Source organism: Leptomonas pyrrhocoris, assembly GCF_001293395.1.
Source record: "Leptomonas pyrrhocoris isolate H10 chromosome Unknown, whole genome shotgun sequence".
NCBI lineage: Eukaryota > Euglenozoa > Kinetoplastea > Trypanosomatida > Trypanosomatidae > Leptomonas > Leptomonas pyrrhocoris.
In genome coordinates this window covers 921,235-948,438 of record NW_015438361.1, presented here as the reverse complement: position 1 = coordinate 948,438, position 27,204 = coordinate 921,235, and the positions used below count along the sequence as shown (strand labels likewise).

The 27,204-nt window shown below is 55.1% G+C and overlaps 8 protein-coding genes across 12 annotated transcripts; all 8 read right to left on the bottom strand.

Annotated features, from left to right (window-relative positions):
- Positions 1-1,307: 1,307 nt before the first annotated feature.
- Positions 1,308-5,825, bottom strand: ABB37_03425 (phospholipid-transporting ATPase-like protein; the record flags this gene model as incomplete). The annotated part of the gene is made up of 1 exon (XM_015800767.1): positions 1,308-5,825. One exon carries the CDS (start codon positions 5,823-5,825, stop codon positions 1,308-1,310), a length of 4,518 nt encoding a protein of 1,505 aa, XP_015660774.1.
- Positions 5,826-6,686: 861 nt separating this feature from the next.
- On the bottom strand, positions 6,687-9,076 carry ABB37_03424 (putative RNA helicase putativemitochondrial; the record flags this gene model as incomplete). Its single annotated transcript, XM_015800766.1, has 1 exon — positions 6,687-9,076. The coding sequence occupies exon 1, from the start codon at positions 8,724-8,726 to the stop codon at positions 6,687-6,689; it is 2,040 nt and encodes a 679-aa protein (XP_015660773.1). The 5' UTR covers positions 8,727-9,076.
- An 807-nt stretch (positions 9,077-9,883) lies between these two features.
- ABB37_03423 (putative ATP-dependent DNA helicase) lies at positions 9,884-11,728 on the bottom strand (the record flags this gene model as incomplete). The annotated part of the gene is made up of 1 exon (XM_015800765.1): positions 9,884-11,728. The coding sequence occupies exon 1, from the start codon at positions 11,327-11,329 to the stop codon at positions 9,884-9,886; it is 1,446 nt and encodes a 481-aa protein (XP_015660772.1). The 5' UTR covers positions 11,330-11,728.
- Positions 11,729-12,270: 542 nt separating this feature from the next.
- Positions 12,271-12,724, bottom strand: ABB37_03422 (putative acyl-CoA binding protein; the record flags this gene model as incomplete). Its single annotated transcript, XM_015800764.1, has 1 exon — positions 12,271-12,724. Exon 1 carries the CDS (start codon positions 12,538-12,540, stop codon positions 12,271-12,273), a length of 270 nt encoding a protein of 89 aa, XP_015660771.1. The 5' UTR covers positions 12,541-12,724.
- A 444-nt stretch (positions 12,725-13,168) lies between these two features.
- ABB37_03421 (putative adaptor complex subunit medium chain 3) lies at positions 13,169-14,838 on the bottom strand (the record flags this gene model as incomplete). Of its 2 annotated transcripts, none has more annotated exons than XM_015800762.1 (1): positions 13,169-14,838. In XM_015800762.1, exon 1 carries the CDS (start codon positions 14,591-14,593, stop codon positions 13,169-13,171), a length of 1,425 nt encoding a protein of 474 aa, XP_015660769.1. In that variant the 5' UTR covers positions 14,594-14,838. The 2 variants fall into 2 exon arrangements, with proteins under 2 accessions (XP_015660769.1, XP_015660770.1); XM_015800763.1 differs by having other exon boundaries at positions 13,169-14,821.
- A 2,494-nt stretch (positions 14,839-17,332) lies between these two features.
- Positions 17,333-18,149, bottom strand: ABB37_03420 (hypothetical protein; the record flags this gene model as incomplete). 3 transcript variants are annotated; one of them, XM_015800759.1, is made up of 1 exon in its annotated part: positions 17,333-18,149. In XM_015800759.1, the coding sequence occupies exon 1, from the start codon at positions 17,957-17,959 to the stop codon at positions 17,333-17,335; it is 627 nt and encodes a 208-aa protein (XP_015660766.1). In that variant the 5' UTR covers positions 17,960-18,149. The 3 variants fall into 3 exon arrangements, with proteins under 3 accessions (XP_015660766.1, XP_015660767.1, XP_015660768.1); XM_015800760.1 differs by having other exon boundaries at positions 17,333-18,117; XM_015800761.1 differs by having other exon boundaries at positions 17,333-18,075.
- Positions 18,150-19,860: 1,711 nt separating this feature from the next.
- Positions 19,861-21,915, bottom strand: ABB37_03419 (hypothetical protein; the record flags this gene model as incomplete). Its single annotated transcript, XM_015800758.1, has 1 exon — positions 19,861-21,915. The coding sequence occupies exon 1, from the start codon at positions 21,565-21,567 to the stop codon at positions 19,861-19,863; it is 1,707 nt and encodes a 568-aa protein (XP_015660765.1). The 5' UTR covers positions 21,568-21,915.
- An 829-nt stretch (positions 21,916-22,744) lies between these two features.
- Positions 22,745-27,000, bottom strand: ABB37_03418 (hypothetical protein; the record flags this gene model as incomplete). Of its 2 annotated transcripts, none has more annotated exons than XM_015800756.1 (1): positions 22,745-27,000. In XM_015800756.1, the coding sequence occupies exon 1, from the start codon at positions 25,121-25,123 to the stop codon at positions 22,745-22,747; it is 2,379 nt and encodes a 792-aa protein (XP_015660763.1). In that variant the 5' UTR covers positions 25,124-27,000. The 2 variants fall into 2 exon arrangements, with proteins under 2 accessions (XP_015660763.1, XP_015660764.1); XM_015800757.1 differs by having other exon boundaries at positions 22,745-26,101.
- Positions 27,001-27,204: the final 204 nt, after the last annotated feature.

The following is a 27,204-nucleotide window of genomic DNA, read 5'->3' as shown; positions in this document are numbered from 1 at the left end:
GAATATGCGGAGGAGCGGGTCTTGGGTAAGGCGCTACTTGCGCATCGGCTGACAAGGCGTTGGCGGGAAGGGCGGGTACATAAAATGTCTTTGGTGTTCAACGTGGGTATTTCGAGTGCCTTGTTGAAGCCCAAAAATAAAAGAAGTCTTCAGGTGGGTTTGTAAGTATACGGGGTAGAAAGCACAAGACAGAGGGAAAGAAAGAGTTGAGATGCTACATGAACGCTACGTTCTTCGCACTTGTGCTACACTGACGGCAGAAGCAAGGATGATCAGCGAGTCGCGAAGAGGTACAAGAGAAACGTACAATAGGCATCAACGCGCCCCGTCTCCGCGCAAACAGCCTGCTCGATCTCGGCATCCTTCCCCGCGCACACGCGGTTGGTTTAAAGGTAAAAGAGTTCCAAGAAAACCGCGCGGGATGCAAAGTCTCTGAACCTCAGAAAGGGTAGCTGTTAATAATTTTATAATTCATCCTTGTATAGCACAGTAGCGAAGCAAAAGTAGTTGCAAAAAGAGGTCCAGTTATTCTCAAAAAAAGGAAGCGAGACCGTAAACGAAGTAGTTGGGCATGATCGGGGCTGAGTACGAGATCAATAATGCTGCCACTGCCCAAAAAAGTAACCACAGAAAAGCCCTTACGATGCAGCAGCGGGGGCGGGAAAGTGTCGTAGCAGCTCACTTTAAATAAGAAGATAAAAAGGAAAGAAAACGCATTTACTTGCCTCATCACATGACGGAAAGGAAAAAAAAATCGGAGCAACAAAGATACGCACCAAAGACGCGAAGAAAAAAAAAAGATAAGGGAAAATGAAAACGGTGCACCTTCTTTAGAGAAAAAGGGAGGGCTCTTCAGCCAACGCAAAATCTGATAGCTTGCGGGGTTCGCATGCCACGACCCGCTTTAAAGTGAGAATGAAAAACTATAACACAACATGGAAAAGGGGAGGAATATTCTGATTTGCAAAGTGACCAGAAAACCAAAAACCTTCTTCGTCGTTGCTTTTTTTTAGCTTGCACCAGTGATGATGTTAGATGCTTCGTTGCACCAACCGGAAGACTGCAAGTAGAGGGAAAATAGAGGAGACAACTGCTTCGCCAATGCACTGTTAACCTCTTTCTTGGTGTCGCCACAAATGCCGCGCGTTGGCAGCATTTACAGTTTTTCTTGCTCGTACGGCATCGTACATATACTGTCATATATATATATTGCCGTTCCGCAACAGCTTCAAAGTGTGTCATTGCATTCCTTCTGTTTCTCTCTTTCCCTTCTTTTAACATCGAGTGCCTTCATACATGCGCGTTCGCTATGCCTCGTCTTCGCCCACGTCCTCGTTGACGAAGAAGCTCAGCTTGGGGGGCGGGTAGTACTTCAGCGCGTGGTACGGCGAGATCGACTTCCAAAAGTGCGATGGATTGTCGTCCTGGAAAAAGGTGCGAAGCACCCGCACCGGCACACTGCGCCGCAGCCAGCTCCGCTCGCCAAGGTGCACCATCAGCAGCCGCTGGAACTGCAGCGCGTCAGGGAACCACATCACCTTCGCCATCGCGTAAATGGCGAGCGAAGCGCACACGGCCACCGTAAGGCCGACGTAGGCGAGGTAGAAGGATGGGCTCGTGAGCAGCACCGAGAACGTGCCGTTCGGCGACGTTGGCACCCGCGCGTAAATCCAAAAGCTGATAAAGCACGAGTACACGGAAAAGAGAAAGCAGTTCCAGTGGGCGATGGTGATGGCATGCGACTCGGTGCACACCGTATACGTGTGTATCGTGACGACGGCGATGTAGACGGCGTAGAAGTCGCCGCCGCGGTCCAGCACCCACCCATTCGAGACCAACGCACCGCTGCCGCTCTGCAGGCCCATGGACAGGTAGTAGACCATTGTCCCATGCAGAAATGCGCGGGCAATGTAGCCGTAGAAGGTGGTGGCGCTCATGTAGCGACCGCGTTGCGACATGCTGTACAGCTGCGGCGTCGTGCGCAGAATCCACTGCGAGAGCGGCATGTCCATGACGCACAGGAACGTTACCGGTACGGTGGGGATCGCGTTGTACAGGGTGAGGCTCAGCGAGTCCCAGTACGACACCCCCGAGAAGTCGGTGGAGATGTTGTACAGCACCTGCACCCACGCAATGAGGACCGTCTTCCAGAAGCTCTGCTGCACGATCATCGCCGTCCGCTGATACGCCGTGTGCCCGTGGACCAGAATGAGCTTCGATAAGAAGCGGAACTGCCCAATGGCGAAGTCCGACGCCAGCTTCGCCTGGCTGCCCTCGAGGCCTTTGATGCCCACACCGACGTGTGCCGCCTGCAGCATCGGCACATCGTTGCCGCCGTCGCCGATGGCCAGGGTGATGTGGCCCGAGCGCTTCACCAAGTCCACGACGTACGACTTTAGCGACGGCGCCGTGCGGCTGCAGACGACGGAGCGGGCCTGCAGCAGGCAGCCGCGGAAGAGACGCACGACCGCGCTGTGCCCGTGGGAAGCGACGTCCTCGGCTTCGAGGAGTCGCAGCGTCTTGCCCGACAGGGCAACGCAGTACCCCCGCTTCAGCCCGCACGTGTTGTAGTTCCCCGACGCCGTGAAAGCAGAGCCGAAGTACAGGCCGGGACGACGACGCACGGCGCCGCACACGGCTGGCACCGCGTCCAGCACCACTTTGCTCACCGGACCACTCTGCGCCTCAATCAGGCTGAGGGGCTGCGTGACAAGAGGGTGGTCGACCGGCCGAATCCGCTCGCACGTCGCGGGCCGCGTGAACTCGTGCACGAAGTCGCACAACCCCGACGACCGCCAAAAGAAGCGCCGCGACCACTCCTTCAGCTTCTGCCACCGCGTCACCGTCTTGCGGTCCTGCGTGCCCTCCTCGGCGAGCAGCTGCATTATTTCCCCGAGCCGCACCGACACGTAGGCAAGGTGCTCCGTCGCGGTGAGGAGGTCCTCATTCGGCGGGGTCAACGTGACGACGCGGTCCTCGGAGGTCAGCAGCCCGCAGGCCACCGCCGTCTGCTTCGCCGTCTCCGTCTTGTCGCCCGTCAGCATCCAGACGCGAATGTTCGCGTGGCGCAGCTGGGCCAGCGTCTGCGCGACGCCCTCCTGCAACTCGTCCTTCACGGCAGTGATGCCGCAGTAGGTGAAGTCGTGCTCGAGGAGGGCGTAGATGCGCTGCAGCTCGGCCTCGCGGGTGGCGGCGGCAGCAAAACTTGTCTTCACCGTCTCGAAACGGCGCAGCGCCTCCTTCGCTTCCTCCTCTGACAGAAAGCGGTAGCCGTACACGAGCGTGCGCAGGCCGCGGCGGGAGAAGCGCGCCAGTCGGTTCGTAATGTCCTCCAGGTGCGTGCTGCTGTATTTGTCCGTGCAGCGCGGCAACACCTTTTCATCTGCGCCTTTGATCAGCAACACGTACGTGAATCCAGACGACGCGCTTCCTTTGCCGGTAGAACGCGCCGCGTTGAACGCCATTCCAGGCACATCCGGGCAGCGCAGCAGCACGCTCATCATTCCACGATCGGAGCTGAATGGAAGGGTGTAGACCAGCTCCACCTCCAGCGACGTCCCCGAGTCACCCCACAGGGCCACCGTCGCGTGGCTGCGGCTGCGGTGGCGCAGCGGAAAGCCGCACTGATCCGCGCCGTCGACGAGAGCCACCTCGTCCGGGGAGGCGGACATCCACCGACTCGGCGACGGCGACGCCGCCTCCGAGGCGGTCGAGCGGGTGGCGCTGCCGTAGCTGCTGCTGCGAGTGTGGACGCCACCCGCACCGCTGAAGCGTGGCGACAGCGTGCGCTCGATAGTGTTGCAGAACACCATTGTCAGCATTAGATAGTAATCCTCCACGCACCCGGCGGCGAGGCCAGCCTTGATTGTTTTTCCAACCTCACACAGCGGCTGCTCGTCGTCACTGCCTCCGCCACCGCTACCGGCGCCGACGGAGTCGTAGGTGCTCGAGAAGACCGCGTCCGTCGCCGTGGCCAACGCGCTAAACGTCATGGTGTTCGCCGTCAGCGTGCCCGTCTTGTCGGACAGCACGTACTCTACCTGTCCCAGCTCCTCGGCGAGGGCGGAGTTGTTGACGGACGCGGACTCCTCACTTGTCTTGATGTCCTCGTCCCACCGGATGACGTAGCTGACGTAGGCCTTCGATATTTCCACCATGACCTTGAAGGACAGCGGCACCATCGGGGAGAGCATCATGAGATAGCGCAGTGGCAGGATCGGGAAGTACTCGCTGAAGTCCACCGGGTCGGCGTCGCCGCCGAGGTACCAGAGCGAGGCGTGCTTCCGCAGCCGCGTGCAGGAGAAGAAGGCGCACGTCGCGACCAAGACGACCTGCACCGCGAAGATGAACATCGCCAGGTAGTTAAAGAGGTGGTCGATGGTGGCCCACTTGGTCGGCGGCACGTTGCGCGTCATGCTCGTCTTCGTCTCACGCCCGGTGAAGACGACAAGCGCGATGATGAAGTGCGTGTTGCCGGTGCGGCTGGAGGCGTAAATCACGTTGTCGATGTTCACCGACAGGGTCTGCTCCGGGCCGTCGAAGTACTCTACGGCGTCCGCCACCGGCGCGGCAGAGTCAAACGCAGAGCGCGTCGACGTGGAGGGGGCGACCTCGCCCGGCGAGTTATTCGCGGCCAGCAGTCGGCTGTGCTCGTCGTTGCTGCAGCGCGAGTTTGCCATCATCGTCGGCGACGCGTGCCCCGAGCGGCGAAGGGTCATCGATGACATCAACGGCATCGGCAGCGGTCGCGGAAAGCCCTCGTCGAGCGCCGCTTCGGAGGGGAGGGGGGATAAGTTGTGTGAGACCGTCACGATGGGCGAGATCTCCGCCGCGTCTACGCCGTCAGCAACATGCAGGGCGTCAACGGAAGCATCAACAGAGCCGTCATGATGACCAGCGTCCGCGTTGGGGGCTGGGAGAGTCCGATCGCGCCAGCTCACCGGCGACGACTGCGGCACGCGTATCGTTGCAGCGCCGTGGTAGGAGTGCAGGTGCGAGTTCGGCCCTTCCGAGCTCAGCGCGAAGCGGGTGGAGAGAGCGTAGCGGAGGCAGTGCAGTTGGTGCTCCTCTGCCGTCGCGCAGCAGCTCCGCACGTCCCGCGGCGGATTGTCGGTGGGTTTGCCCGGTAGTGCCGACGTGGCGTGACTTGTTGCGGCAGCGGCTACAGCAGCGTCGGGTGACGCCCCGCCGTTCAGCCCAGACGGGTGCGGCAGTGACGCCACGGGAGAGGGGGTATTCGAGGTGTACTTGAAGACGTGGTGGAGCAGGGCAAAGCGCTGCTTCGATCCCGTTTCGCCGTCCAGCGACTCGGTCGTGATGTACGCGCCGCCGCCGTCGTGCGACGTCAAGAGAACGACAACGTCGCTGGGGACCACCTCAAAAGGGTGCAGGAGCAGCAGGTCGCCAACGCGGATGTCCGCGCTGGCCACCTCCTCCAGCTGCAGCGTGCCGGGCCTCACGCGTTGGTAAAGCCGCTCATTCACCTCAACGTCCTGGCGATGTCGTCGCAGGTCATCGACGCCCTCCTTCACCGCGTTAATCAAGAAGGCGGTGGTGATGGGGAAGATGGTGGTCAAGGGGCTCACAGGGGCCACCGACGGGATAAACTGCAGGGCGGCAACAGTCAGAAAGTAGATGTTAATGGGACGGTGGAACTGCTCATACAAGTTCAGCGGCAGGAAAGTGAAAATGTTGTATTTCGAGCTGCAGATGCGGTTGTCGCAGTACTGCGTTCCGCCGTGTGGGTCGTTGAGTTCGATGATGCGCGTCTCGGACGAGCGATCTTTGGCCGGCTTCGTGAACAGCTGCTGGACCCACTGCTTCATCGTTCCATAGGCTCGCACGTGTACGCTACGACAACACGCGACGGCGGAAGCGACGCTGTAAGGAGGGGTCCGCGAGGATCGGCGGCGGGAGGGCGGCGTCGTGATTGCTATTTGAAACTAGTGAGGAGAGTTACCTCGTTCGGTACTTCAATTAAATAATGCAAGGAGTTTCTTGTTCGGGGAGAACAAAAAAAAACTCACTTCACCGTGGCCGTTTTTAGCCTCCAGAGATGGAAAAAAAAAAGAAGAAAAGAATGCGAACTCGTCGTGCCCAAGGCAAAACCGATACGACAAAAGAGAGAGAGGAAGGGACTGCTACCTGCGTTCCGCTTTCAGTGCGCGTGTGCCAACAAACGTGCTGACGTCCAACGAAGGCGATGAAAAGCAGCTGGGAAAAAAAGAAATGCAGAATTGCAGTGTCGCACGGCGTTAAATAAACGCAAAAAGACGAAGAAAAAAAGATGATGCAGGCGAGAGTTGCTTTGAAGTTTGCAGGAGAGACCAGTTGAGCAGGCGGGAGAACGGAAGCCACGTCCACCTGAAATCTTCAAGACGACGAAAGCAGCAAAGCAAAAACGGCAATTTTCATTTTTTCATGACGAAAGGAATTCATGTTGAACTCAACGCGTTGCTGGATGGTGTGTTGGTGTGGAATCACTCTACTGCAATCCGCTGCGCTGTACTTTTCGCTTACTCTCCTCAACCTTTGCCGGTTTACACCCGTTGGTGGACATATGTATTTGAGAGTGAATATTGTGAGAAGCACCCGATTATTTGTTTCATTTCAGGTGAAAATGAACCTTTCAACGCTTTCAATGCACACCAGCCATGGCGTTTCGTCTGCAGCCACTCGAAAAGCACCTAATTGCCGTTCAGGCGTGTGAGGGCGTCAGCGATGGACGCCTTCAGTGCAAGCCCTTTCTCCCGGTCAAGGAACGTTTTGCCAAACCTCCACGATAGCCAGCAGTACATCTCCGCAAGGCGAAACATGCGCTCGAGCTGCGCCACATCCTCCCTACGTTGCGGCACGGACGACGACGACGGCGGCGATGGAGGCCGTGCGGTGCCGTGATGATGACCGTCTTCGTTTTTTGATTGCCGAAGGCGCTGCAGCAACGCGTCGCACGCTGCATCGATCCGAAGACGCACGGGGATCTCTTTGGCGTGGTCCTCGGCGTACGCCACAACCAGCTGCAGCGCCTCCGGGCTGTCGTCGCTGAGTGGCAAGTAGCAGAAGACGATACGGTCCACAAGGGCGAGGTCTCGAACGGGCTCCAGCAGCTTCGCAATCCGCAGCAGCGACCGCTCCATCGCACAGGCGAAGAAAAGCGACGATGCCATGCACGTCGCGGCAAACTTAGACATCAAATCGGAAAAGGAGTCGTTCATCTCCTCGCCGTTTTTGCGGGCACGCGTGCTTTCCAGCTCCACATACAGCTGCAGTATGTCCGCCGTCGGCAGCAGCCCTGCCTTTTCCAGCGGTGGCAGCGTGGCGGTCATGGCTTCTTGGAACCGGCGCATATCCCGCTCGTCCATGACCGTGCACCGGCCCACGTCGTGTTGTCGGGCGCGACCAAATCGGCCAGACCGCCCGGCAATTTGCTGAACCGTCGCGGCAGGCACGTCCACCATCGCCGTGCCGTCAAACTTGCGCAGCGCGGTGAAGATCATTCGCTCGATGTTCATGTTGAGGCCGTAGGCAATCGCATCGGTCGACACCAATGCGTGCTTCGGTGTACGCGCACCTGCTGCCGTGCAGTTCGCAGCGGCTGTGTCCGAGGTTTGTCGAACGTAGGCGGCGACACCGCGGTTGAAGCGTGCCGCCTCCGCTTCTCGGACCTGGAATGGCATCGCCCCGTAAATCGCAGAGCTCGTCACGCCTGGGATTCGATTCAGTCGGTCACGCATGTCGAGCACCTTCTTCTTCGAGAAACACACAAAGCAGTCTCCGTTTTCGACAGTCTCCCGCAGCGACCCGGAAAGGCTTGGCGACACAGTCAACGGCACGAGCCGGGTGTGCTCCACACACGCAAGACGTTGCCGCTCATGCGTCGCGTGGAGCAGACGCTGCACCAGCGGCAACGCACGCTTCTCCCCGCAGAGGTGCACCTCGCGGGCCGGGATGCCTAGCAGGGCCCGTGTCCACGCCCAGCCGCGGTCGCGGTCGGCGAGCATCTGCACCTCGTCGATCACCGCGACGTCCACCGTGAGATCGATTGGGGTCATCTCCACCGTGCAGGAGACGTGCTCGGCGGCCCCACCAAACACGCGCTCGTCGCCGATGAGGAGGTCGCACGGTACGCGGTCATTCACGCGGTGCCACACCTGTGCAGCCAGCGCCTTCAGCGGGGCGCAGTACACCCCGCTCCGCGCCGCCATCATCGCCTCGAGGGCGGCGTGCGTCTTGCCGCTGTTGGTCGGGCCGTGGTGGAAAATGAACGTGCGTCGTGTGAGACGCGCCTGCGGGTACCATTCCCATGGCGCGTGCATCGCCACCTTCGTCGGGGCCTTCCGCACCGTGTGCCACTGCGTGACGCGCGTCAAAACAAGACGAATTTGCGCGGAGAGCTGCGGTGCTGCCGCGTCGAAGGCGGCCGCCCACGCCGCATCGCGCCACACCCCGGCGTCTCCCTCGAACTCACCCAGCAGGCGAAGGGCGTTTTCGTGCGACGGTTCGTGAATGGCCTGGCGAAGGGCCTCGCGTGCGGTGGCGCTGCGGTAGATGGCGTTGCAGACGACGTGTAAACGATCTTGACGAGAAGCGAGCGGTGGTTTCGTGGTGCTGGGGAATGACGCTGGGCCATCACGTGTGCTTACTCTACGGCGCGGAAAGAAACGCGGGAGCGGACACGCCGCCGAGGCGTCGCACGGATGCCGGCCCCATCGAGCAACGCGTCGCATTCCGCAAATTGGAGACCAGTGAAGACCGCGAACACGAAAACCAGCCCGCATCTCGCATGCAGAAGAGACAGCTTTAACGGTATGAATCGAACGGGAAGTCAGATAAAACCTTCTCGCCTGCCTGCGGGGAGGCAGAACCGTTTCTTTTTTGATTCGATGTGTTTTTTCAATTGTTTTTCTTTTCTTCGCTCTTCGGCTTTCACGCTTTTGATGGAAGTGCCGCCAAGATGGCAAGTGCACAGAAAGTGCCAGCGTCTGCAAGGGGAGACGAAGCGCACCTCAAACCATCATTGAAACTCACGCTCTCGTCATGCCCGGCACCCACCATTAACAACGACAAACAGAGAGCTAGAATAACAGAATCAAAGGCGAGGCAGATCAATAGGAGAAAGAGTTGAGAGGAACATACAGACACACACACACATGCATGAACGACTACAGTAGCGGCGTAAGAAGCTTCAAGTCAGCGCGCCTGCATCAAGACCAGGTGAGAACGATACTCTTTCTGTGAAACGCAAAGTTTTGTTCTTCAGCGCAGTTGCGTCCCCAAACGCGGTCGTCACATCGCTCTGCGGAGAAAAAAAAAAGAGGAGGAAATGGCAGTCTACACAGCTAAACAGCGCAGGAACGAAACGAGAGAAGACGTCTGTCGCACGGACGGCGCCATCATCCGTTGGTTGGTTCGTTTTATTCTTTATCCTTAATTAACAACGCTGCCGGATTTCCAGCAGGTCACTGCTTGGAAGTGGCGACCACCGCAACCCCGGAAAAACTCACCACAACTAAATACATCGTTTAAGAAGAAGAAGAAAAAAAAAACGGAGCACAAATCCATTTTTAAGCACAGCACACACATTGCTTTATCTTGTCAACGTCACACTCAAGCACCTGCTAAATCCTTATCTGGCGCCGGCTGCTCCGTTACTACTGCCGTGCAAAAGCACCCCTCTGTTTTCGCAGATATTTGCACCTTCGAGCACCAACACGTAGAACGCATACAGAGAAATATAGGAAAAGCGAAAGGAAAAAGCGCAGACGGGCGAAAACGCCTTCGTAGGCGATCGCGTCCGCGGCGACGGTTAGCTTGGGAGGGATGTCGAGCCCACTCCAAGTTGCCATTCGATTTTTATTTTTCCTCACAGCCCTCATCTACCTCATCACCGCACTTCCTCCTCATTTCGGTTTTCGCCCTCGCCCTCCACGCGCTGCCGCGTCGAGTTCTCCACGTGCGCGTCCTCCTCGCCAAACAGAAAGTCCTGCTCGTGCTCGTGCAACAGCTCCACACTGCGACGGAGGTCAATGAAGAGGAAGTACACCTTCTTAATGTCCTCCACCCCGACGGTTGAAGACTTGCGCTTCTGGGCCACCATGTTCGCCGTTGTGATGAGCTGGAGCACGTAGCGGAGCGAGGTGGTCTTGCCCAGCACCGTCAGCAGCGCGAAGGCGTCCTCGCTCAGCTCGACGTCCTCCTCCTCGCAGCGGATGTTGATGATCTTGCCCAGCTCCTCGTCCGTGTAGGCGCTCGTCGTGATGATGATCATGCGATCGAGAAGATCAATGGGGATGCCGTGTGGGGCACGGTACTGCGTGCCTCGAATGCGCGAGATGCCGCGGTTGGAGGCCACAATCACGACTGGGGCCAAGGAGCTCTCTAACGCGCGGTTGAGCCACGAGAAGCACTCAATGTCCAGCATGTGGACTTCGTCGATGAAGAGGACGCCCGGCACGATCTCGCCTTTGCCCTCCTCGCGCCACTCCGCCACCCGTTGATCGATCTGCTCCCGCACCTCCGGCTTGATCTCGCCGGTGTCGCCGGCGAAGAGGGCGAGAAAGCCCTGCTGGCGGGAGTTGATGACGTCCACCTCGTGCAGCGTCACGGTGTGCACCACCTCCTTCCGCTTCGACAGCTCCCCCTCCGGGGTCTGCACGAAGCGCGTGTTGGCGGACATCGCGTCAAAGTCTTTGCTGTGAACGAAGCTGCGGCCCAGCTTGCTAATGCGTCCCGTCGCCTTGTCAATCGTGATGACGTCGCCGACCTGCACCTTCTCCTTCTGCAGGCTCTCAATCATCTTCTGCCCGAGGTCGAAGGTCGACTCCATGTCGGAAGTCTTGAGCACGAGCTGCCCGGTGCGCTGGTGCGCCTCAGCCGGGTTCGTCGACGGCCGCTCAATCGTCACCTCCACCACCTCCCCCTCGATCATCTCTGTCTCCTCCTTAATGCGGACGCCGATGCTGCGGCGAAAGGCTTGTGTGAGGGCTTCCGTCTTGGACATCTCCAGCGAGAAAATCTCACTCCCCGCGATCATCGTGAAGGGCGTTTCCGGCCCCAATGACTGCGCCATGGCCATCGCGATGGCCGTCTTACCGGAGCCGGGCCCACCGGCCAGCATCACGCAGCGGCCCGCAATCTTGCCTTCCTTCACCATCTGCACGACCACACCCGCCGCGCGGCGAGCCTGGGTCTGGCCGACCATTCCCTGGCTCGACAGGCGTGCCTCTAAGGTGTCATCGAGGCCGAGGCCGCGGATGTGCGAGTGGGCGCCCACCCGCTCCACCCGCGTCAGGTCGCGTGCCTCCTCTGTGCGAATAGGACCCTCCGCCATGTTTTACAAAAGGAGAAAAAATATATATTTAGTTAAAGGATTAAGAAGAGGTGAATTCACCCGCAAAAGTTGTCACGTGGTGAGCAGGAAAAGCAAAGAGCCACAGAATAGCGGCTTTACTGCGTGCCGCACGGACAGTGACCGCTGCAGTTCGCTCCGCCTAGGCCCACTAGTATGAAAGCGGACAGCACAACGCCCACGAGTAGAGAGGATGTTGCGGAAGAACAAAGAAGAAGCCAAGGGATCGGGTGCACCCAAATAATAAGAATGCGGCAGACGCGAAAAAAGAATCGCACCTTTGAAGAACAGTAACAGAAACAATGAAAACAGCAAGAGAGGCGATCACAGTTGATCTACGCTGCTGTTGGTGTTGGCCGTGTGTCACGCGATGCCACAACTATCGCATGCGCGTGTATGTGTATGTGTGTGGGTGGGTGTTTCAGGCGACAGAGTAAAGTCAAGTGCAGAGAGCGGTGGTTCGTAAAGCGAGGAAAGGAAACAGGACGACAAGAAACAAGTGGACCGCACCATTGCGAAGAGTCAGATAGAAGCTACCAAACCTCGGAGCGCACTGTGGCGGACGCCTTTCTTTCTTTCTTCTCGAGAGAGCTAAGAGAGAAAAGGAAAAACGAAACACAAGTGCAGACTAAGAAATCTGCTCTTGCAAGCTTGGAAAGTGACAATACTCGTTGAGAGAAAAAACAGAGAAGACAGCCGAAGCGCTGCCCAAGACATCAAGAGCATCATATTTTTCCCCCCGCAGGAAAGAGGAGTTTTGTTGTGTTATCATTTCTCTTATAAAATGATTTTGTTGTCTTTGCTCTCGTTTACCCGTTGCGGCTGTGTTTATTAATCGGAAGTGCCACCATAGCATTCCCTCTTGTGGCGCTACACAGCGACTTTTCTCCTAAACCGATTCGCCATGGCCGTGATATCACGCGTTACAGCTTCGACGAATGGCTCTTCAGGAGCGCTTTCGACTTGGCGATGAACTGCGCACGCGCCTCCTCCTGGCTAAGGTTCTCGTACCGCTTCCACGCCTTCCACTTTCCGTACTCGAGCAGGTTGGCGCGGAATGGCTGCCGGCGAGTACACTTACCGCGCGCGGCGACGCACCACAGTCCGTACATCTCAATCTTCTGCGAGATCGACAGCTTCGACCGCAGAGGCGAGATGAGCTTCTCGTACTTCTCAAATTCAGCGGCGGACATCTTCTTGCCGTATCAGAAAAGGAAAATCTTTTCTTAAGGTCGTATACGAAAAAAAAAAAATAGATGAAGTGGTATAGATGTCAGCGCGTACTCAGGACGTGGTTCCTGCGATACAGCAGAGGAGTAACGGGTGTGTTCCACAAAGTGTGTGGTAGTGTTCCATAAGAAGCCGCTTGGATGTGCTTTGGGTGTCGGTTTAGTAGCGGGCCCAGAGAGTTCGAATACAACGTCCATTGGCAGAAACGCGATAACAAAAGCAGAAACAAAATCAGCAGTACCTCTATTCGTCTTTGATAACAATAAAGACTTCTCAGAGAAGTTGTCTGTTGCTTGTCGGCGTACTTCACTGAGAACGAATTAATCGAATACTGTAGCGCGGCCGCTAAAACTCATTTTTTTTCTTTCCGCCGTTCTTATTTGTATGTACTCTTAGAAAAACTTTGCATTTGCACATCCACGCTTGCCCTCTCAGCGAGTTCTCGTGGTCCACAGCTGCCGCGGCGAAGGCGCGGCAACAACATTCATTCGTCGAGGCTTCCACAACGTACACAACAGCGATGCTCTGCCAAGAAACCAGAGAGAAAAAAAACGGTTCATGCAGCGTTACTTGACGAAGTGCACCTCTGCGCTATACACCTCGAATAAAGTAGCTGCCGGACTGTGTTAGGTATTTCACACCCTTGTACGGTCTGCCTGTTTCGTTTATGATTTGCACCGAGTCGACGCGCAAGTTGCTCACAATGCGGTTCGGGAGCTGAAAAGACACGGCCACGATGGTGGCATTCGCTACGCCGCCACTGTTGCTCGGCCCCGCCCGCTGCGTCTTCGATGCGCCTTTACCGGCACCCGCCCCCTCCTTTTCCGGTGGAGAGGATGAAGTGGCGGCGGTGTCTGCCTCTAGCAGAAATTCACCTCCGAGCGACGGCGTGGCAGACTGCGTGAGACTGCCCATTGTCCACGTCAGCGTGCTCTTTGAGCGATCGAACGCCGTCGACCCACTTGAGCAGTTCGTCACCGTCAGGGAAGACGTGCTTGGCGGCAGCAGCAACCGCACCGTCAGCCGCTGAATCTCGGTGTCTTTTTCCGCGAGTGCGGCGAAACCCATCCCACCGCGGATACCGGCCATGCAGTGGAAGCGCCCTCCGGTGGAGTTGAAGGTCACCTGCGGGGTCACGTAAAAGGGCGGCAACGGCAGCAACAGCGAGGGCTTGCAGGTGTACCGCATTAACGTGAACTTGCCGTCAGGCGGGATAAAGCACAGGGTGCGGTCGTTGTCGTAGCGGTCTAACCGCACGCACCGGTGGAGGGCCACGTCGTCCACCACGGCGTCCACATCGCGCAGGCGCACCACCAAGTCCGGCATGCCGCTGAGCCGGCAGTTCACCTCGATGCTGCCCCGCACCGCCGCCTTCACGCAGCGCCCCTCGCTGTCGAGGATGTAGTCGAGCGTCTCTACCACATCAAATAAGATTTCGTTCGTGGAGTGCCGCGTCTCGGGGTCGCGCCACGGCACCGCGCCAAAGGCCCCCGCCACCTGCCGCGAGCCCACCCCGATGTTTGCGGTGCGCGCGCGCAGAGGGAGGACGTTGTGCACCATCGGCGTTCCCAGAATCGTGCAAACGCGGTTCTCCAGTGTTGGCCGTGGCACGAGCTCCTCCAGCGCGTACAGCTCCGTCGTGAGCGGGTAGCCATAATCAAACATTTCCTGGAGAAGCTGATAGACAACGGAAAAGTTCTCCCGCACGGTGTTCTCAGACAGCTCCGTCAAGTACATGGTTAGCACGCGCGCCACGAGAGCCAGTTGCTCAAGTACCAGCAATGCGGTGTCGTCGGACGTACAGGTGCCAACAAGAAAGACGTTGCCGCGATGAATATGGGAGAAAATGGTGCCGCCGTAGGACACGATGGCCGCGGCGGGCTCTCTGGAAGATTTGCAGGGAGCCATGAAGGTGGACCAGAAGCCGTCCAAAACAGTCCGCGGAATGCGCTCGCTGAATTGAAGCTCGACCATCACCTCCCCGTGCTCGTTGAGAATAAAGATACACGACAGCATCCTGAGGTTGATGTCAATCTTCTGGGTTTGTGTGTGCGAGTGGGTATGTGTGTGTGTGTGTGTATTCAGCACTCACGTCGAAGCAATAGACGTCAATGTGGGGTAAGACGTTTGCTCGGATGCTGCCGCTTGTCGCTGCGCAAGCACGATGAGTGCGTGCAAAAAGTAAAAGGTAGTGCAGTAACCCTGAACTGCAAAAGACACGTTAACTACACAGCACACCACACTAAACAAATATCCACGCTAAGGAGGAGAAAGGAGGAGAATAAAGGGAAAAGAGTAAAAGGAAAAATAAAAGCCGCTATATAAAAAAAAACAGCAGCCCAAATTGTGGAGTGAGAAGACCAACGAGAGACGCTCTACGTCCTTTTACTAGTCCCAATAGTTTGCTGCAAAGCGGCACCGCGGCCATTCGCGTGAGACTTCATCGTATAGCAAACTACAGATAGTTGCTTGCGAGTGCAGATGCTACGAAGTTGCGCACTTGCGTTGCCGACCTTCGGCCATGCCGCGCCAGCACGAGCACTTAACTTCCGCAACAACAAAAACACCATTTTGTTTTCTGAAACTTTTGTTTGCTTTTTTTTTTGACCTAGAGCAAAGAACTTCAAAACTAAAATCATATATCAAAACGATGAGGTGAAACGTCGAGGGGAGTACAAGAGCGAAAAAGAAAACATGTATATGTTCGTTCGTGACTTGGAGGCGGCACATTTTCTTTTCGTTGTCCTCCAACAATATTTCGGATTGACTTTCACAACTACTTGCTTTTATCAGTACCATTTTTTTGGTTTGTCTGTGTGTGGTGTGTGTTTTTGCTTGGTTCTTTTCTGTTTGTTTGTTTGATGGCCGCTTTTTTCCTTTTCAATATCTTTTTTGTGTGGGGGGGTTGTGGTTATTTCCTCCTTCGTTTCCCTACAACAAAACCTTTTACTGTCCAAGTTCTTTTCGCGTGCTTCGATCACGACACCGCTCCCTCCCCGCACACTTCTTTTCTCTTCCGCCGATAGCGTCCACATCTTCGTGGTCTCTCCTTACCATCGGCCGTGACTTTCTCCCCTCCCCACTCTGTCAGGGTTTCGTTCGCAAACAAACAGGGAACTAACAAAAAGGCGAACGAAACGATAAAAAGGGGGCGACGTGCAGAGGAGAAGGAGAGGAAGTCACCTCCAACTTCAAGGAAAAGAAAAAGAAGAAAAGCGCTGCTTTGCTCTCCTTGCGATACGCAAGAAAGATGGGTATATACTGTACGTCCTGCGCCTCTCACGAGTTGCGGTGACACAATGCAATACTAATAATAATAAAAGAGTTTGTGGCGAAGACGGTGAAGTAAATGAAAAAGCGAGAAGCATAGAAGTAGCTGCCTCAACACGTGGAGACACGGTAGCTGCCGCAATTTCTCTTTTTGACTGCTGAAAAGAACACAAAAGAGCGCAAACCCGCAACGTCTGGTCAACGAGAAGTCAGATTGCGGGGAGAAATGAAAGAAAATAAAAACAAAAGAGAAAGAGACCATGCAGAAGAAAAAAAGAAGACGGCAACAGGACAAAAAATGAAAGAGCGATCAAATCCATGAATTGACGAAAGCATGAGCCTTCTTGGATTCGGCCACGTGTTTGGTCCGTTTCTCCGTAACTTTGGTCTCAACTCTCCCCCTCTTTCTATTTCTTAACTACCTCATTGGCTTACGTGCAGGAAGAGAGAATAGGTGCGCTCTTCGTTTCCTCTCTCATCCCCTCCAGTGTTAATAAAATAGGGCTGAATAGAGAGAACAGAAAAAGAGACACGATGCTGCTTCAGTGACTGTTTTCAAAAATAGAGGATTTTGGTGGAGTTGTGAAATTTTTAGCTTTTCGGAAAAAAAAACGGAGCGTTCCCGGCATTCCTTCTGAGATGAGCCCCCAAACACCCCCTTTCGATCGATCTATTCATCGCCCGGCACTGTGCTTCTGCTCCGTTTTGTTTTTTGCTTTACTCCTTGAGCAGGTTGGCACTCCTACATTTAATGCCTTCACGGATTGGGGGGAGAAAGAGAGGGGGGAGCGGCGGTCAAGACAAGAAAGAAGAAGGGGAATCTCGCCTTTCGAACTTCTAGGTTGGGGACTTTATAATCGAAGAAGAGAAGTAAAAAAAAAGATACAGATTCAATCCGAAAACATGAAATAGGTTAAATACTGGAAAGAAAAGGAAATGCGTTCCATCGAAGTCGATTTCTTTTTCACTTTATTTTCTGTTTTTTTTGTTTGTTTGTTTCCTGCCTCTGACAAACTCGTGTGTGCACGTTGTCGAATGCGACGCACAGTCGTAGCCTTGATCAATCCCTAGGGCATAAAGGGCATCAGACTGAAATGGAGAAATGGGAGGCGTGCAGCACGGGCAATGACACGATGACAGACCAACAACAAAAAAACAGATAACAAGAACGGAGGTGGGAAAGGCGAAGAAAAAAAAGGGAAGAGTGCCACGTTTCGGGATGCGTTATGATACACGCACTCTACGTCGTCTGCCACTACGCCAGATGAGGCGAGAAGGCCGATAATTATTTTTTTTAAGCCAATCCTTCCAACGCCTGCTGCACATGAAGCACCACAAAACGAAATGATTCAAGTCGCCGGCAAAAAAAAAAGAAAGAGGCATACTACGGCGGCACATCTCTTTTCTTCTCCCTTCCCAAAAGCGCGGTTTCCTTTCTCTTAGTTTTTGTTTGCGTTGCCGATAGCGTCGTGTATGCCACGTCGCTTAGCTGTCGCGGTCATCGCGGCGGTCGACGCCGCCGGCGCCACGGCCACCGCGACCACCACCGCGGCCACCACGGGGACCGCCGCGACCACCGCGACCGCCACGGCCGCCACCGCGGCCACCGCGGCCGCCACCACGGCCACCACGGCGGCTTGCAGCGGGGTCGCGCTTCTCCTGCTCCGTCACCTCGCTCTCCGGGATCGGCTCCTGGTAGCCGGGGTTGGATGAGTCCAACTGGTTGCGCGAGAGGGTGATGAGGATCGTCGACACCTTGCGCTCCACCACAACGTTGTCGGGGTGAACGGCGCGGTCGATCGGCTCGTACTCGTCGCGGACCAGCTCGGAGCCTAGCTCGGTAATCTGGTGCAGACCGGCAATGCGGTGCTTCACAATCTCAGCAATGTTAACGGCGTTGTAGATGGCGCCGCCCATGCCGCTGATCTTCACGGTGTCGTTCTTCTGCTTGCCCTCCTCGCCGTTGAGAACGGCAATCGCGTAGGAGATGTAGCTGTGCTGGCCGTGAGTGGCCGTCACGCGCACCTCGTTCTCGGCGCCCTCGGTCTTCTCGCGGCCCTCGCGGTTCTCGCGGACGCGGCGGTACTCCTCACGGGACGGACGCGGAGGCATCTTGGACAGACAAAGTCAACGGGGTTGGTGTGTGTGTGGGGGGTTTTCAGGGGGGAGTCAGTTCTACAGAAGACGCTGAGAGAGTGCAAATCGCACAATCGGTAGTCAACGGCGCTAACGAAGAGATCGGGGTTTAGAAGAGAGTAAATTGAAATTCTAAGAGGAGGAAGGAATGGGGGAGAGGGGGTCCACGATGGATGTTGTTGAAATAGAATTTAGAGAACAAAAAGGGAGAGAGGGAGAGAGCAGATGATGGGAGTGCTGGGGCGGGAGAGGCGACGATGAAAGCAGTGCGCACGTCTAGGTGTGAAAGGAGCTAGCTTTTTTGCAAAGCGTGTTCGCGGGCCATCACGGAGACGCAGCGCATACACATATGAATGCACCAGAAAAACGAGAACCGTTGACGTGTTGAGGGGCTACAACACCGAGTTCGAGAACTCCGCCTCCACGACTGATAAGAAGAGAAAAAAGGAGGTTTCTCCTCATCGACGATTGTTCGCTGGTCGTCCTGGCGGGGTCGCTTGTGGCGACAAAGGACCGATGAAGATATGTTTCAGCAACCTTGGAACTTTCCTTTTTGGAGTTCAAGCCCTCAGTAAGACTGCTGAAGTCAGTTCAGCTTGAAACTCCTTAGGAGGCTCAGGTTTTTTTTCAGCGAATGGGCGGCACAGCGTCTCTGCCTGCTCCGTCGTTGGCCGTCTATACAGCGCATGAGCTCTTTTGATGTTTGTCTCTGTTGTGTTCGATGATATTATATATTTTTTTACAGCCACAGCAACGTCTCCGGTAAACAGGAGAAGAAAAAAGTAACAGAGACATAGCTCACTGTTGACGATGGAAAGCGGGAAAAAAAAGGAAAGAGAAGAGGAGAAAAAACAGAGCTGACTTCGCGAGGTGGAGTGAATATTGGGTGTAAATAAAAACTCTACAAAGTCCCTTTTTACGTGCTAGCATACACTAACGTCTTTGAGGACTCTTCCTTCTTCAATTCCGATATAGGTGAAATCCCCGGAGAAAACAACAATCTGACACGCATTAAACCAAAAAAGGGGAAGAAAAGAAGTGAGACGCAACAGCGCCGGTGATGTTCGGAAACACACAATCGTCGACCAAAAACTCTTCTCGCCACGCAACCACCACGAAGGAAAAAATAAATAGAAGAAAATGGTTGAAAAGAAACTATGTAAAAATCGAGAAGAGGTTAATGAATAAAATGCCTTCAGCCGTCACCGTCGCTAAAGCCTTTTGGGGGATAAAAACAGCTTGTACTTTTTCCTTCTCCCTTTTTTGGAGGAGGCTCACAAAACGCAAGAGCGTACCGCGCACAGCCTGGATTCCTCTCTCCCCCTCGCCTTTCTTTTCTTTTTGGGGGCCATGAAGGAAGTCTGCCACATCGTATTCCTTTTGAAAGCGCGCCGACGCTCTCTTTTTCTCACCAACGCGGACAGAGGTGCAGAAAGAACGAAACCAAAAATAGCAGAAAAGAGCGGCATGGACGAAGCGGATGAGCGGCACACCCATAAAAAGTCCTGCAGCGGAGGCGACGCAAGTTGGCCACGGAACGCACGAGAGAACAAGAAAAACCACCCCAAAAGCTATTACACACACACAGAAGAAAGCCAGGCAGCCAATAGAAGAAAAAGAGGGTTGAAAATACCACACAAGGCCGATGGGAGTCCAAAACCCACAACGAGAGCACCAACAAAAAAAAACTGAGAAGAGAGGTAGATAATGAATTGGAAATGGAGAAGAGAAAGCGAGCTCAGAGTTCCACCGCCATCCGGGGTTTGGAACAGCTGACGCTCTCCTTCTTTTGGTTGCTTTTGCTTTGAAAAAAAAAAAAGAAATCGCTACAACTTGCACTGATTTTTCGCTTTGCCAGCAGAGAAACTTCACAGCAGTTACTTCTGCGCAGCGGCGGCCACCGCGTCGTCCATCATCGTTCGCTGGCGGTCAAGCGCCCTCTGCGTAAGCTGGCGCAGCGACACGAGCAGCTCCCGCATCATCTTCTGGTGCTGCTCCATCCAGTCCTTGTTGTCCTTGAAGGCGCTCGCCTTGGAGTCGAGCATGGCGATGGCCACGCGCACCGCGGCGCTGGAGGTCTCGGCCCTGCCGGCGGCGGAGTCCAGTTGCCCAATGATCTCTTGCGCCTGCGGCTCGCGGGTGCCCCAGTAGATCTTCTGCAGACCCAGCGAGGTGGAGCGGAAGACCTGGCGGATCTCGCGGCTGTCCTCCTCGTGGTCCGCGAGGATGCGGCGCTGGCTCGTCACCTCCTCCTCGGCCTCGTGCAGGTAGCCACCGTACTCCTCGTTGAGCGCGTTCAGGCGGTCCTGCAGGGAGCTGATGAGGTTCTCCAGGCTCGTCGTGTACTGGCGCACGATGGTGGCGTTCTCCTTCATGGCGTCGCTGACGGTGCCGCGGCCGCGCTGGCGGTCCTCCTTGGCGCGGCGCTCATGCTCCTCGGCGAGCTTCGTGTCTCGGTACGAGTTCAGCTGCTGCGTCAGTGCCGTCACGTTGTTGTCGTACGAGACGGACTCCGCCTGGCGGGCCTCCTCGGACTGCTTGAGCGCGTCGGACAGTCGCTGGACCTGCGCCCGTGCCTCGGACTCCTTCTCCTGCGTTCGCTGCAGCACCTGCGCCATGTCCTCCATCCGCTCCATCAGGCGACTAAACTCGCCTGACTGGTCGGGGTCGATGATGCTATTCCGCGGCGATGCGCTGGCAGAGGTGTGTGTGCGCAGCTGAGACTTGAGGTTCTCGATGATGTAGTCCTTCACCTCCATCTGCTCGTTGTACTCCCGCTCCTTTGCCTCCTTCTCCTTCTTGTTTTCTTGAATGATGGCCGCAATCAGGTCGTTGTGGCGCTGCGCCTGCTTCTCCGCGCGGAGCTTCTCCTGCTTGAGCGCCTCCATCAGCTTCTTTGCCTGCTCCTCCGACGCCTTCACCTGGCTCTCGGCCTTCTTGCGGCCGGCCTGCTCCTTGCCGAGCTGCGCCAGCAACTCCTGCTCGCGTTGCGCAATCGGACCATCCACCTCGTCCTTGAGCGCCTCCAGCTGCCTCTCCAGGTCCTTGGCGCTCGCCTCGCGTGCCGCACGCTCCTTCTCCAATGCGCGCTCCTTCTCCGACAGTTCCATCTCCATATCCTTCAGCCGCTGCAACGCCGCGTCCAGGCCGTCCGGTGCGCCGTCGCGCTGGTTGTACAGCCGGAGCATCTCCCGAAAAGGGTATTCCTCGATGCGGCGGTCCATCTCCTCCTGGCTGATGTCGTCGTCGTGGGTGACGTGGAAAGTCACATAGAGGCTGCCCAGGCGGAACTGGACGTCCGAGATGGCTTCCTGCGGCACGTCCAGGGCGATGCTCGCCTCGCACACAAAAGTCTGGCGCAGCAGCGACGGCACCGTCGCGACGAGGTCCTTCCAGCCATCCCCTTCAAACTTCTTGGTGAGACGGGTCGTCACGCTAGCGACCGTCGGGACACCTGCGTCCACGCTGTCGTCGCTCGTCGTCGTCGCCGGGGCAGGAAGCTCCGTGACGAGTTTGCTGGGGACGTCGTACACCACCTCATCCGCGCCAAACACGCTCACCCAGGAGTGCTGAAAGGTGCTCATGGTAATAGGAAAACAAATAAAACGCTCCTTGTTAATGTTGCGAAAGGGTTTTTTCTGTCGGCTCACTTCTACAACGTCGTTCTACTTACGCGCCTACAGAGTTTTACGGTGGTCGCACGGCTAGGAGAACGAAGTACGAGCGAGATTCTGTTCACTACGCGATTTGATGCAAGGTACACAAAAAACAGCCTTCACAGTTAGCCACGCAGAAGTGCGGAGCGAGAGTTGTGATACGCAAATGGATAGAGAGAAAAAAAAAAGAAGAGCGCTATGAAGAGGGAAACTACACGTGTGTTGTTCCCTCGGGAGTTGTTTGTGTATAACGTATGAAAACTAAGGAAGACAGCTGAATTGAACAGGGAACAGTTTTGAACCCCGCACGAAACCATTTGGAGAGTTGAAAAGGGAATAGGGGGTGCATCGAGATGTTTGGAAGGTTGTTTGTTTTTTGACACCGCAAAAGCGGTGACATCGGAAATAAACAAAAATAAAAAAGAGGGACGAGAGAGGAAAACAAATAGCGGTCAAGGAAGCATGCAAACGGTGTACCCACTACCAGAAACACGTAGGGAAGCTGCTGCAGCGGAAATTTTCAAAAATTCAACTACTGCAACGATGGAATTTATTCCTCCACAACAACAAAAAAAGGGCCGCTGTCATTGAAATGCGCGAAGGATGATAACGAACGTTATTTTGAGTTGTTTTCCTTGTGTGTGTGTGTGTGTATGCATGGAACACTGGCCGCTGCATTGATCTAGAAGTCAGTATACATTTTTCTAGAACGAAAAAGAGGAGACTTGGAGAGAGAAGTTGGCGTAGTACAATGAACAGTAAACAGAAAAGAAAAGAACAAGGGGAAAATACGTGCTCCCTTAAAGGTGCATCTTCATGTACAAGAAAAAAAGCTTGAATAGTAAAAGCAAAGAGATGGATGAATATAACAATGATTGAAAAAAAGAAATGGAAAACATGAGACGGAGAGAGGTTCGACGGCAAACACGTCCCTTTGTTCTCTTTCCGCATACAACACCAACTGCATGGTAGATGCAGGGTAGGAGAGTAATAGCTGCAACAGCTAGAGCCACGTCCTCTGCACCTCTTCGCCGCAGTCCCGCCTCTCACAAGCTGAAGCACGGGTTTGTTTGTTTGTCTCTCAGTCATCCATCAGTTATTGAAGTCAAAGACAGCAGCGCAAGTCAGAGCGGAATTTGTCCCGCAGCATTTTGTTCACCGCCAGCAGCGTGTTTATTCGCTCCTTCGCCGTCCCCAACTCCATGGAGAGACGCTCCACCACCGACTCCCAGTGCGCGGACTTTTCCTCGTCCTCTTGACTGGCGGCAGCGGCGTCCGCAGCCAAATAGCGTGCCTCCGCCAACCGGAGCTCCTCGCGCGCAGCGGCCATCTCTGCTTCGGCTGCTTCGTTGCGCACCGCCGCCGCACGTTCCGCGTCCAGCGCTGAGCACTTCACCGTGGCAGCGTGCAGTGCCTCGCGCGCAGCGACGATCTCGCGTGTGACCGTCACCAGTTCGTTCGTGCGTGCTTCGTAGTCGCTCCGCAGCTCGGCCACAACGCCCGTCGATTGCCTAGCAGGGGCTTCTTCGCCGTGTCGCGCAGCAGACAGCCCCCGCTCAGCAGAGCAAGTCCTCTTTTCCACGACAGCGGCATCAGCAACACGCGGCGACTCCGCAAGTCCCACATCTCCTTTCGCGGACAGCAAAGGATCCCTCTTCAGCAAAACCTCTTCCTTCGCGGCGGCCACTGCAGAGTTGAGAAGCGCCACAGACCTCAATCCGTCTGCCTCCGGCTCAGTGCATCGCTGCTTCGTTGCGTTGAACGCTTCATACGCCTCTGCAATCTCGTCAGTTGAGACAGATGGAGCACCACAGCGTTCACCCTCGAGAGCTTCTCGCGCATCTGTTCTGTTTACACGGTCAGAAAGTGCCGCGTTGCTCTCGATGGTCACGTCGATGCTCAATGTGTCGGTGATCTTGCACATGTTGCTTGGGAGAGTTTCCTCGCGCGGACATGCTTCGACCTCCTTACGTAGCGCGGCGGCAAGTCGCTCTTCAAGTGCTGCGATGTACCTGGCGTTGTGCGCCTCGCGATCGTCCAAGTCCAGCTTCGACACCTGAAGAGCCGCCTGCGAGTTCGATAGAGCTTCTTGCAGGGAATGAATCTGGTCGTGGAGCCCCGCCACAAGTCGCTCATGCTCAGTTTCCAACGTTTGATAGTGCATCTGAGCCTTGTGAAGCTCGCATCGAAGGCGCTCTTCGCTCTCCGAAAGCAACTGCCTCAGCTGAACGCAAGACTTCTGTGTTTCAAACAGAGCGGCGGAGATGCTCTCCGATTCGCTGTCGAGGCATTCGTGGCCCAATCGCTTTGTAGTCAGTTGAGATTTGAAGTCCACCATCTGGAGAGCACTATTCCGACGCTCTTCCTCCAGCTGGCGCCGCACGTGCTCGACCTCCTGCTCCCTCCGGTGCTGTACAAAGCGCACGTCCTCGAGAGCAGCCTCGAACTCGGCCAGGAGTTGCTGACAACCCGCGCCGGTGCCGCACATCTCCGACTCCGCCAAATCCGTGTCAGCCGCCTCGGTGCAGTCGATCGCCAGGCACCGCGGCTCGATGCGATGAAGGCCGTCTACAGACTTCACGTCCTCTGAGAATTCCACAGGGGTCGCTGTGTTTTTATCAGACAAAAACATTCTGTAGAGCACCTGCAGACGGGGAAATGCGCACCGTTCCATTTGGTCTCGCAGCGCCGTCTCGTACCGGGCGTCGTTCGAAGTGGCTAGTTGGAAGAGCAGGTCCAGCCCAGCGCCGTCGGCAGCGATGAGCGTCAGTCCAGTCAGCTCGCGCGAGGAGATGCCGCATTCAGCTAAAATGTCGCTCGTGGCCAGCCAGTGTACCGCCTCCGTGTGCGCCTTGACAACAGCGCACCACTCTGCACCGTCGCAGTGGCAGCGGAGAGACACAAAGCCGGCAGGAACGTCATCCACAAGAGTGTGTGGTGCAACGGTGATGGGACGACACATAACGTCGTCCACATTGGCGTCCTCGTTGTTGGACAGGCGCAGAACGGCTGTCAGCGCCATCTGCGTCAAGGTCTCCGTCTTGTGCGAGGCACTGCTGCAAGCGCGCGCGGCACTGCGGGCCGGCATGCCGCGAGCCTTCTGCGGCGCGGCTACGATGACCCGCTGCTCGATGTTGGAAATGGGAGAGAGCAGGTGGGATATGCGCGAGGACGGCCTTGGGGTGCAACGACGCGACCTCGCCGCCGTTCCATTCTCCACACCGGCTGCCGGCGTCACGATGCACTGGGGCCGGGAAAACGCTGTGGGACTGAGCAGCGCCGCGCATTCCACGGTGGGAGTGGCGGACACGCCATCACAGGCGAGGGGCCTTGGCTCCACCTCGACGACGCCGCAGAAGCGCTTGGGACCGTAGAGATGACGCGGAGCAGACGCTTTGTTGTGGCCCGCATTCGCCAGCGAAGGATCACGCAAGCGCAGCGACGGTTTGCTCGGTGTCTGAGGCGCAGGAGAGACGGAGCTCATGATTTTCTTTTTTGAATGTCCGAAGTCAGTGGTTTACCACGCAAACCACAAGTGTTTGACTTGAGCTGAAGATCGTGACTTTCCCGGTGTTCTTGTTTTTCGTTCTTGAGAGACCTTGTCGTTGCCCTTCTTTCTTCCGCGGTAAACCAACAGCAGCTAAGCTCACCTCAGGGAATCCGTTTCCCGAGCTGCGGTGTACGACGAAGCTTTTTTGCGGAAAAAAAGTGGGCAGCGTTTCTCAAGGTGCTCCTGCAGCAATTGAACAAAAACACAGAAAACACGTTCTCACGGAAGCAAAAGAGAAAGAGAGAAAAAAAAGAGAAGGATTCCCTTTAAAATATAAAAAAAATGGTCGCTCTACGAGAAGAGAAGAGGGTTACGGTGTCGAAGCGCTCACTGACGCCCTCGCAGCAGAAACAAGTACACAGAAAAGAGCTAACAAGAAGAAGAAGTGTTGCGCAACGCAGTGAAATTGCTCGTGCTAAAATCCTTTTCGAAACGTGAAGCAGATGAAGTTCACACTACGGAGGGCTTGATGTTGGGTAAAGAGCAGAAGGAAAAGAGCTGGAGTCTACTTTGAAAAAAAAAACTCTTCAAAACAGTGATCAAAGAAGTGAAAGCAGAAACAAAAATAACGGTTGAATAACTCCTTCAACCTGGGATATAAAGAAAAAGGATACAACACGGTCTGCTAAAGTTTCCGCTCTTACGTACAAAACCTCAAGAGAATCGGAGCAAAGCGAGAATGATCTCTCGTGCTTTCACTCTTCGCTTTTGTGTATGTGTGTGTGTGTGTATGTGTGTGAGCGCGCCTCGCAGAGCAGGTCAAAGGTGCTGAAAGTGGTTTTAAAAAACCGTTAGGTATGAGTCTGGTAAAAAGGCAAAAAGAGAACAGGTTCGACCAGTGACGCGAAAAAGTGTAAGATTGCAAGAAAAAGCAAGGTCGCGCAAAAGTCTACTGAAATCTCCTTTCGTCCTGTACAGACAAAAAAAAAAAGAAAGCGTGAGGTCATTGCGACGTTGGTGTCGAGCGGCGTGTGCGCCATGACAAAAGAAGAGAGATGCAAAAGAGGAAGAGTAGCAAATTTCCCACTTTGATGCCAAAGCAGAGCCCTCATATTGAGCTCTGCCATAACTTGCTAAAGAGGAGGTTTGCCGGTCAAGCACAGAAACAGAATGTCGTTCACAAGAGCGGCGCTTCCATCGAGTGTTTGAAATTGCCCAAAAGGAGAGAATGAAAGAACCAACGCGTTCTCATCGTCAGTTATGGAGCCTTAATGAAACAGTCCTCTTTCGGCAGTTAACGCATAGGTACGAAAACAGTTGCCTTAGAGAAGGAGGGGCATAATAGATCATTATATTTTCCTTTTCTTCTTTTCGCTTCCAAAGACATGTCTCGCTCTTGCGGTAGTGCCAAAAGCGCACGATGTACATGAAATAGTTTCTTGTTGCCGCTGAGAGGGTGTATCAACCCAATTCCAGCCGTACGTATAAACAGTGCAATTTTTGGATCTCGTCAGAGCGATAAAGAAAAGAAAAACGGCCTGCAAGTTGAGTTTGGTGAGCCCGTATCGACTTCGTCGTGCAGCACAGTCGAATGAAAAAAAAGGGAGAGTTTTTTTGTGAGTAAATCTACAATTGGGGGGAGAGCAACATCGGCTGTACCTCTTCTGTCCTTTGTTGCCGTTTCCATTCGTTCGTTGAGTGCGTTGTCCACCGTTATCTTCGTGTTTGACCTTCTCTACCTTGAAGAAAAATATAGATATAAATATGCTCTGTTTCACATTCGTGTCGCCGGTGTGACCCCCGCCTATCTGTCTCGCTCCCGGGATCATTGCACACGGTCTCTACCACAAGCTCGCACGTCTCCGACTCCTGATTGAAGCATGGACAAGATGCAATTAATAAGCGGGTGAGTCAAATATATATTTAGAATAAGAAGGATGGAAGTCAAGAGTCGAAGTGATTGCACGGCATTTAGGGAAATACATAACTAGCGAGTACCTGGCATCAATGTCCCCATCAAGGCTACTCATTGTTTCTTCACTATCTAGTATCTGCCCCAATTCCGTTCTTCTTTA